The sequence below is a fragment of the Chenopodium quinoa genome, unplaced genomic scaffold (assembly GCF_001683475.1).
Source record: "Chenopodium quinoa cultivar QQ74 unplaced genomic scaffold, ASM168347v1, whole genome shotgun sequence".
Taxonomy (NCBI): Eukaryota; Viridiplantae; Streptophyta; class Magnoliopsida; order Caryophyllales; family Amaranthaceae; genus Chenopodium; species Chenopodium quinoa.
In genome coordinates, this window is record NW_018744460.1 from 2,591,637 (window position 1) to 2,601,533 (window position 9,897).

The 9,897-nt window shown below is 36.5% G+C and overlaps 2 protein-coding genes across 2 annotated transcripts; one reads left to right on the forward strand and one right to left on the reverse strand.

Moving 5' to 3' along the window:
- Positions 1-1,787: 1,787 nt before the first annotated feature.
- LOC110697379 lies at positions 1,788-2,771 on the reverse strand. Its single transcript, XM_021874759.1, has one exon. It carries the CDS (start codon positions 2,769-2,771, stop codon positions 1,788-1,790), a length of 984 nt encoding a protein of 327 aa, XP_021730451.1.
- Positions 2,772-4,536: 1,765 nt separating this feature from the next.
- Positions 4,537-5,898, forward strand: LOC110697421 (probable carboxylesterase 1). The gene has a single exon (XM_021874797.1). The coding sequence runs from the start codon at positions 4,774-4,776 to the stop codon at positions 5,716-5,718; it is 945 nt and encodes a 314-aa protein (XP_021730489.1). The 5' UTR covers positions 4,537-4,773; the 3' UTR covers positions 5,719-5,898.
- The last annotated feature ends 3,999 nt before the right edge of the window (positions 5,899-9,897 follow it).

The window sequence follows — 9,897 nt, forward strand, 5'->3', positions numbered from 1 at the left end:
TAGTGCTCAGGCCCAACTTTGACTAAATTGGACCCAAACAATAACTTTGGTTTAATCATGGCTCTTGGATAGTTTAATTTTGTTTTACTTCATAGTTTAAATTTAATTAATGTGTTATATGAGCCACTTTGAATTTTATGACCCCTGCATTGATGAGAAATTGGAGAAACCATGGAAAATTGGAGATTGCCTAAAGCCACATTACATTTGTGTATATAGTTTTTGCGACTCATTTTACCAATTACTATACGCACATGACTATATGAACCTAATTGTTTTTTTTTTTCTTTTTTTTTACCCTTGAAGGCTGAAACTCAAATAGTTAATTCTTGTACGAAGTATATATTGTTTTGGTAATTTACTATCATTGGAGAGAGTGAGAGATATCTCAAGTGGTTAGAGGCTTAAAGCTACCATCCTGGTTCGTAAAAATTTTGGGATTGATTCTCATCACTTGTACTAGCTCTCTAAACACCAAAAAAAAAAAAAAAACTATCTTTGGAGTGCACAATCCTTTTGGATCTTGGAGAAAGAAAAAAAAAAAAAAAAAAAACCCTCAATTCACAAGGAAATCTCGTGGGTATTTTGGCTACAAGGAAGCCACACAGGAGCCCCTAACATTATGATTGGGAGGTGGGAGCTCTGTATCACTGCATTGATCTGTCGCTATTTAGCTTGTTAGATACTTTCTCCAAATTTGTTTGCATTTAACATCAAATAGCAATAACTTGCTTCTGTAATCTAGTACTCACATTTTGGAAGCCTTCTATAATCAATTCCAGTTACCAAGAAGCTCGGCAGCTCATATTCTATTATCTTATTTCATATTTAAACCCCGTGGCATCGACAGGTACTCCCCGGCCTAGGTCCGCCCGTGTTAGTAGCCATGTGACCATGTGGGGGGTGGATTAGACTATACTTGTAAAAAGTCAATGTTGGTTGTTTTGATCATCTATTAGTTGTTAGGTGTTTGGCTGTTTGCATTATCTATTTTGATTAGTCGATCATAATTAGTTATTTGTGTAAAAATATTTGGTAAATGTTGATTATTATTCTGTAGTTATTTAGAGTATAAAACAACTAAAAAGCTAAAAACTATTTTAAAAAAAGCTTTTTAGATCTAAGACCATTATCAGTAGTGAGGAGAAAACAAACCTCTCAATCTCTCTCTACCCACTTTCTCTCTCTTCCCATCCAATTCCTCTCATGAGAGGATTTTTTTACTACACCAATGCTCTACAAAAAAAACTCCTCATCACTTTATCCTCCACTTTTTAATATACCCCACCATAAATACACATCACTTTTTTTTTATCCTTTTATTAATAATGTTTATATTACATATTTAACTTTCCAATACAATTAAAAATATGTAATATTTTTTTTAATTACGTTTTAATTGTAATGTAATAATTTTTAAATTTTTTTTAATTATTTTGGTAGTTTTTTTTTATTTATTTAATGACGGTTAAAATTAATAATAATTAAAATATAATAATAATTAAAATATAATGTCAATATAATTTTTTATTTAACGTTCTTATTAGAATATAATAATTAAAAAAAATTACAGCAATTATAGATTCTACGAAAGATGTTTTCTTAAACTTAAACGATTACATAATAAGAAGCAAATTTTTTATATGAACACATAAATGGCAATACAAATACATCGGATATTAAATAACAGTACGATTACAAACTTAATAAAAGCGGTTTGAGCTAAAATAATACATGAGGACGAGTATTAAAACTTAAAAACGATACGATTACATTCTACAACTTTGCTATTCGGTCGTATTATGACGAAAGTTCTGCCATATGTGTTCTACTAAATCTTGTTTGAGAGACGAATGAATTTCTCTATCACGAAGGGCAATCCTCCTCTGAAAATACGCGTTGAAATCAATGTTGGGTGGCCGCCCGACGTTGAATTCAAATGGCTCGTTGTTATTCACCGTGGCACTTGTGCTCGGTCCCGCCCGCGCTGCTGTACGTTGTAGTCGATCTTCTTCGTAGTATCGTCTCAAAACATCTGCCCGTGTGTAGTTGTGTCGTTCATACTCGACGATCATGTTGTGCATTATTATACAGGATTTCATAATGTCACAAAGAATATCTTCGTCGAAGGCCAGTGCAGGTTGTCGTAGTATAGCAAACCTAGCTTGTAAAACTCCGAAAGCCCGTTCAATGTCTTTTCGAACTGCTGCTTGTTGATCAGTAAACAACTTGTCTTTTTGAACTTGAGGATGTGTAATACCTTGTATAAAAGTTGGCCATTTCGGATAAATCCCATCTGCCAAGTAGTAGGCCAACTCATATTGATGTCCGTTTAACCAAAAATTTATTGGTGGTGCACGACCTTGTAAAACATCATCAAACACCGGTGAACGGTAAAGGACATTAAGATCATTACATGAGCTAGTCATTCCAAAGAACGCATGCCAAATCCATAAATCCTGATCAGCAACGGCTTCAAGAATGAGGGTTGCAGTCTTGCTACAACCAGCATATTTTGCTTTCCAAGCCGTAGGACAATTCTTCCACTCCCAATGCATGCAGTCTATACTACCAATCATGCCTGGAAACCCACGCAATTCATTTTGATGAAGGATTCTCCTTAAATCTTCATCTGTAGGTTTACGTAGATATTCACTTTCAAATTGTGATATAACCCCCTGACAAAAATGTTGCAATGCATTCTGTGAGGTTGTTTGGCCGATACGTAGATATTCATCCACGACATCGGGGGCTACGCCATACGCTAACATTCTTATTGCAGCGTAGTTGCTTTTTGGTTTGTACCAACAATTGCATCCTCACTGAATTGAATATACAAATCAATTAGAGCTTCATCCTCCGCAACAGACCACATTCGACTTCCTTTTGTTAGTGGTTGGTTTTGATTCACAGACACTCTTGAAGGAGGTGGAGAGTATTGAGAAGTGTCTGGAACATTTTCTTCCATTTCATCATCTAATTGAGAATCGGTCCCTTGATAAACAAGAGATGAATGTGGTTCATAGGTAGTGTTTTGGAAAGGAGTTTGATGAGGTGTTTGTTGTGTTGAATTTTGCAAAGAAGTGTTTCCAAGCCTTTGTAGGAAAAGCTGAAATCGAGGATTAGTGACAAAATCATCACCCAAATTAGAGAAATGATTAGAAAAATTAGGGTTGTTAGGATCCATAAGTTGATAAAGTAGAAAAGTAATAAAGCTTTTTTTTTTTGAATAAATAAATAAAGCTTTAAACAATAATTAGTAAAAAAATCAACAATTACTAAAAGAACAATAACTAAATTATATTTTCAGAAAATAAAAACAGCTACAACAGCAATAATATTAATGATAATAATAATAATAATAATAATAATAATAATAATAATAAATAATAATAATAATATAATAATAATAATAATAATAATAATAATAATAACAATAACAACAACAACAATAATAATAATAATAATAATAATAATTTTTGTGAAAACCGTAATTAATAATTATAATAGTAAGAAGAAGTGAGAATTGGGAAATTAGTGAATATAGGAGATTTTTTGTGTTTTTGAAAGTATATCAAAATACATGTCTATTTATAGAGAAAATTTTTGCCGTTGGTGATATTTTTTTTTATATATTTAACGACAATATTACCGTTTTATTGAATATAACCGTTGGGAGAAAGAGAAAAAATCTGATTGGTGGAAGCAATTGACGCGTGTCGCAAGCCCATTGGCTGGCCTGACGCGCGTCAGTTGCCAGCCAATTCAATTTTTTTTTGCTGAGCAAACACCAAAACGACGTAGTTTTGGCCTGGGAATGCACAAAACACGTCGTTTTGGACGTTTTCTCTGCCATTATAATGGGCTGGCGTCAGATTTTGCTGGGTCCCACCACGCTACTGTTCATTCTCATTTCTCCTCAACTCTTGTACGTTTTTGGTTCTCCTCAACCGTGAGAGCTATTTTCCTCACTGATGTAGTGTTCGGTTTTTTTTACACCTTAATTTTCACTCGTGAGGGCTTTTTCACTCACTGCTGGGAGTGCTCTAAAAAACTCCTTACCAAACGCCTCAATGTGCTTTTTAAAATGTCCAACAACTCCTTTTGCTCCAAAGATCTATTGTAATAAAAAAAATCTATTGTAATCAAATCCACTATCTTTAGTCCTTTATATTACATTAAACAACCCATTTTATGGTTTCACTTATTATTTTCTTAAATAATGTGTCCAAGAAAATGTAACAGTTATTTTGAAATGAATGGAATATTGAACTTAACTAAATCAAACTGAAACAATCTAAACTAGAACTGAAAATAAGTCCAAAAGAACAGGATCTTATACTTTTATTTTATTTTTAAATTAAAGGTTTTATTTTGTTTAGCTCTTTCACATCCCTTACCAATTTACCATTGCATGAACCATTAGATTTTTATATTGTATGTGAAGTACAATTTTTAATTCTCTAATACCAAATGATTCCACATACATGATACAAGTATTTTAACAAATTCAATTGAACCATTTGATTTCTATACTGGTGAAAATGTAAAATTTAAAATGAAAAGAATATTTAATAAAAATCAACTAAAGTGAGTCATGTGACAATCAAAATTCAAAAGCACACAGTCACACTATCCTTGTTGCTTGCTCCAAAACTGAAAGTCCATCTCAATTGTATCACCAATTTTGTTTAAATTCAGAACTATCTCCAACCAATTCATCACTAACTCAGCAACATTCAATTCAATTCCCAGCACACTAATTAATCAATCATGTCTTCAAACACCAACTCCTCTGAATCTGAGTGGAACTACTCTGAATCAGATATTGCTAAAAAATTCCTCTTCTTCAACGTTCTCAAAGACGGTCGTATCCATGTCTTTACTCCCACTTCTAAGATGGTCCCTCCTTCCTTTGGTTCCACCTTCGGCGTCTTAATCAAAGACGTTGAAATCTCTAAGGATGTCTCGGTCCGAGTATTCCTCCCTTCTTCTGTGCTCACTAGCGCGTGCACCACACAGAAACTCCCTGTCGTGTTATTCATCCACGGAGGAGGCTTCTGCATGAGGTCCGCCTTCTCTGAGGATTACACCCGCTTTGGCTCCCACATTACCGCCGATGCCAACGTCATTGTGGTCTCAGTAGAGTACGGCCTTTTCCCAGCACGCCCTCTTCCTGCGTGTTACGACGATTCATGGGCCGCACTCGAGTGGGTGGCGTCTCACAGTAAGGGCACTGGACCTGAGCCTTGGCTCAACGACTACGGTGATCTTAGCCGTATTTTTGTCAGTGGGAACTCAGCAGGCGGGACCATGTCGCACACATTATTAGCTAAGGTAGGGTCCATTGGACTACCTGAGGGTGCAAAGATTGAAGGGATGATATTGTTACATCCTTATTTTGGTGAAGGTGATAAAATGTGGATGTTCATGTGTCCTACAAATTTAGGGCCTAGGGATCCTAGGATGAAGCCTGCTGTAGAGGATCTAGCTCGAATCGCGTGCGGCCGGGTGTTGGTTGTGCTGGCTGAAAAGGACTTTTTGTATGGTGTTGGGAAATTGTATGCGGATGAGTTGATCAAGAGTGGGTGGAATGGGAAGGTGGAGGTTATGGAGAACAAAGAAAAAGAACATTGCTTTAATATTAATGATCATACGGATCCTGAGGCTAGTGTTATTCGTCAACGAATTGTTTCTTTCATCCATAATCGGAGTTGATTTGCAGTTACGGTGTTTGTGTTACTTCCTCCGCCCTTAAATAAAAGTGTCAAGTTAAGTTGTTATCAATGTAAGTTGTTGTATTAAAGGGTGAGTTCGGTGAAATCTTGTATTGGGCGGACTTAGATAAATGTAGTGGGTTGATTGTTGGCAATTTGGCATTGTTCGATTGTTGTTGTTTATCGTTTCTTTTTCAGTAAATCTCTGTTACTCACTGTGAGAAACGTTTTTGTTTCTCACAGTGGCAGTTTCGTAAATAAAATGTACTACCGTGACTAAAGTGGTACAATTTTATCATCCATTTCGTAAATAAAATGTACCACCGCGACTAAAGTGGTACATTTTATTTACGAAATTGCCACTGTGAGAAACAAAAAACGTTTCTCACAGTGAGTAATATTCCATATGTTATATACTCCGTATGAAAGATGACAAGTTTGATTATGTGAATTATGAGTCACTTTGAATTTACATGACCCCTGCGTGCACTAATGAGCAATCACTAAAGATATGTGGTTGTCACATTAATTGGTAAAGCTAGATGTGGAGATTGCTTAATAATGACAGTAAATTAAATGTGAATTATTTTAAAGAATTAGAATATGTGTTTTCTAATTGTTTTCCACAGCCGATTGACCCCTGCAGTCCTGCACTAATGACTAAGATTATCGGATTAATTTGTTCTCTATTATACTCTGTATCAACGCTCGATTTATACTAAAATCTCACCTCCATTCTTGTCTCTAATCTTCTTTCCTTTAATTATTCATTCACATCTAATTCAATTACATTGTGATTGTGGATAAGCCGCCCCTCCTTTCTCCAACAATCCTTCATTTCCTTAATGATGTCTACATACCTATCTTTCGTAGTGATCAATGTTATGTTTGTTGTGAACTACATTCGAAGTATGTTTTTTTATTCACAATTTGTTCGGTTACTAGAAATTACTCGTATTTGGAAGGAAAGAGCTAAAAAATAATACTTTCTCCATCAATCCTCTATTAATTGTTACATTTACCTAATTTGAAAGAAAGGTAAAAATAATAACTTGACAACCTTTTTCTTCCTTTGCCTTTGTTTAATTTCCTTAACGTCAACCTAACTAAACATTGAATTTTTTTCAACTCCATCCATCAAACCGATCATTGGAAAATATGTATTAATCACTTTCTTTTCTCTTTCATTAGCCAACAATTTTTTATTACTTATGTTATTTTTTGTCTCTATTTTGGTGAACTTGAAAAAAAATTAGTCTGATTTTTGATGAAATTATTATTTGTTGTTTGGTGAAAGTTCTTGTCTCTTTTCATATGAGAGTTGTTTGGGTTACAACTTACAAGTTGGAAGTTATATAATATCATTATATCAATTCGATTTCTTATACCAATTGTAGGGATGCTCACATGTATATATACATTGTACATGCGAGTACGTTGCTATGCAAATTTGTTATGTAAATTAGTATATATATATACATGATATTTTTTTTTATGTATATATCTTGTTTTGCAACATAGATAAATTCATCAGAATCTTGCACTTGTGACATCATGCAGTTTATATCTCTTAGATGAGGTAAAAGTGGACTAATTCTGGCCTCCTTTGATTCATAATAAGATGATGAAGAAATCTGGACTCTCGTCTCGTCCCCCCTTGAAGGCTCGTCAATCGTTATCTCTCTTTCAACTAAGGCCCATATATAGTTCCCTTATTGGGCCAAAACTCCCTCACTGACCCAACAAGCATACTATTCTCTCTCCTAAGTAGATCATACATTATATTCATGCCATAAGATAGTTCACAAGTGTGCAAGTAGTCAATTACAATTTATTCAATGTACAATATCTCTTAAAAAATGTATCTTGGAGAACAAACAATTTTCAAGAAACTAGCGACAAAAAGAGGTGCAAAACCCTACCCGATTAAAAAAAAATTCCAATACAGATAAAATTTAATTCTAAAACAGATAAAAAATAGAGGTGTCAGCCCAGGGTGGTGGGCGAGAAAACGCTGATAAACTATTATTATGTTAGTATTCATTTCAAAACAGATAAAAACTAGTCAATTGCTAAACATTGCCCGCAAATCTCTACGTAAAGCCCACAATTTTTAATTGAATTGACACTTTTGACACTTTTGCCCTTATATGTAAAAAAAAAACCCCACACTCTCATCTTCTCTGTACTCTCTACTCTCTTTAGAAAGAAAATCTTCAAACTACAATGTCGAGGCGGCAAGACAAGGAATTGGCGGTAGCGGAGGCAGAGGAAAGACGGTCACATGGTGGCAAGGTAAATTTTATTTGAAAAAAAAAAAAAAACCTCGAAGTTGCGGGGCGTCTGGCTGGGACGCCAGACCCACGGCGACGGCGCCCAGGCAGGACGCCACCACCGTGGATCTGGCGTCCCAGCCAGATGCCAGCCCAACGGCGGCGCGGCTGGCAGGATGCCAAAGCCACAATGGTGGCATCTTGCGTGGGCGCCGCCTCCGTGGCCATGACGTCCTGCCCAAGCCCCTTCTCCGTGGGGTTGGCGTCTGGCTGGGACGCCGGCTAGGTTGTTTTTGTTTTGTTTTTTTGTATTTTTTTTTTCAGTTTTTTGTAATTTGTTTTTTTTTTTTCAGTTTTTTTTTGTTTACTTATGTTTAGGGTTTTTTGTAATTTTGTTTTTATTTTTTTTTTATTTTAAAATTTTTTTTTTCAGATTTTTTTTTCAGTTTTTTGTAATAATGATAACAATTGCTATTATTTTTCGTTATTTAAATGGAGTTAGGTATCGCATTTTCGACCTGGTGCGGGGAAAAATATGGACGTTATTAGAAATAGAAACTATTCAATGGAGAGCTCGAGGCTCAGACAAGTTAGATCCCGCGGTATTTCGGCCTCGGCTCGCAAAGAACGGGTTCACTATTCTGAGGAGGATGAAGATGATGGTGGTGATAAGGAAGAGGAGGAGGAGGAGGACGCAGATGAGGATGTGTTGCTTGGGATGGATGATCAGAGTGGACCATATAATGATTACGGTCCATTCAGTCAGAGGCTTGATGATATGTATGAGACGCATAGGGTAGATGTGCGTAAGGGTAGAGATGATAGTTTTGTTAGTAGATCTGGCACATCATATGCGTCTACTGTGTCTACGGTAAGCAAGCAGAAAACGGTCGAGGGCCGTCAATGATTCTTGGGTGGTGAAGGGTGAGGTGGCTGTGGGACCTGTAGACAGGAGTGTGATTCCTAGCTTTCTAGGACACATAGCTACCCATATTTGGGAGGACCAGGAGATGGCTTTGGATACGGGCATTTTGAAATGCCAAACCCGGGAAAGGACTTGTAGTTTTTTGTGTAGATGGGCTGAGGCTTGGCCGGAGGAGAACGAGATGTTCGGCCGATTGCAGAGCACTAGAGCCTTGTTTCTTCTCTCGAACAGTGTATCCAGAGCAGAGGTGGAAGAATCAATCCAGTCCTTCAAAGCTTTATGAACGCTCTTAACTCTACAGGTTGTAGTGTTTCCAAAATGAAGAACTTGGTTTGTCCAATATTTAACAAACTTTTCCCTGTGAGGTATCCACTGCTGCATCACATAGTTTACCACTGCCAGACACCATTGGTACGCATCCTTGAAGTTATCCAAGGCTCGATCGTACTCTGCCTTTGTGGTAGCTTGTAGGATCTTCCACCACTGACCATTTAGCAATATCTCTGCTGAATGTAAATTCTTGTTGAAAATGTGGTAGGCTTTGACTTTCACACAGTTGTTGATGTGCCATGTCCACAGTAGATGCTTCGATTCTGGAAACAACTCCGCTATAGGGGCAAAGAGACCTCCCTCACAATCACTGACGATGGCTGATGGCTGAACATTAGGGCCGATGTAGTTTCTCAACTTCTCCAACACCCAATAATAACTCGCAGCCGTCTCATCCTTGATGACTACAAACCAATCAGAAAGTTCTGGTTCGTTGGAGCCATCCCAATCATCTCAACTAGTGGGAACTTTGCTTGTTTGTCCTGTATGTTGAATCGATCAAAATCACATATGGCCAAGACTTGATCATATCAGCACAATCAGGATGCACAAGGAATAAATGAGTCACCTCGAATGTCTCTTCATCAGAATAAAACCAGAACAGGTAAGCACATGCTTGTGCCTGGTGTAGAAGATGCTGTATTGGGTTCCT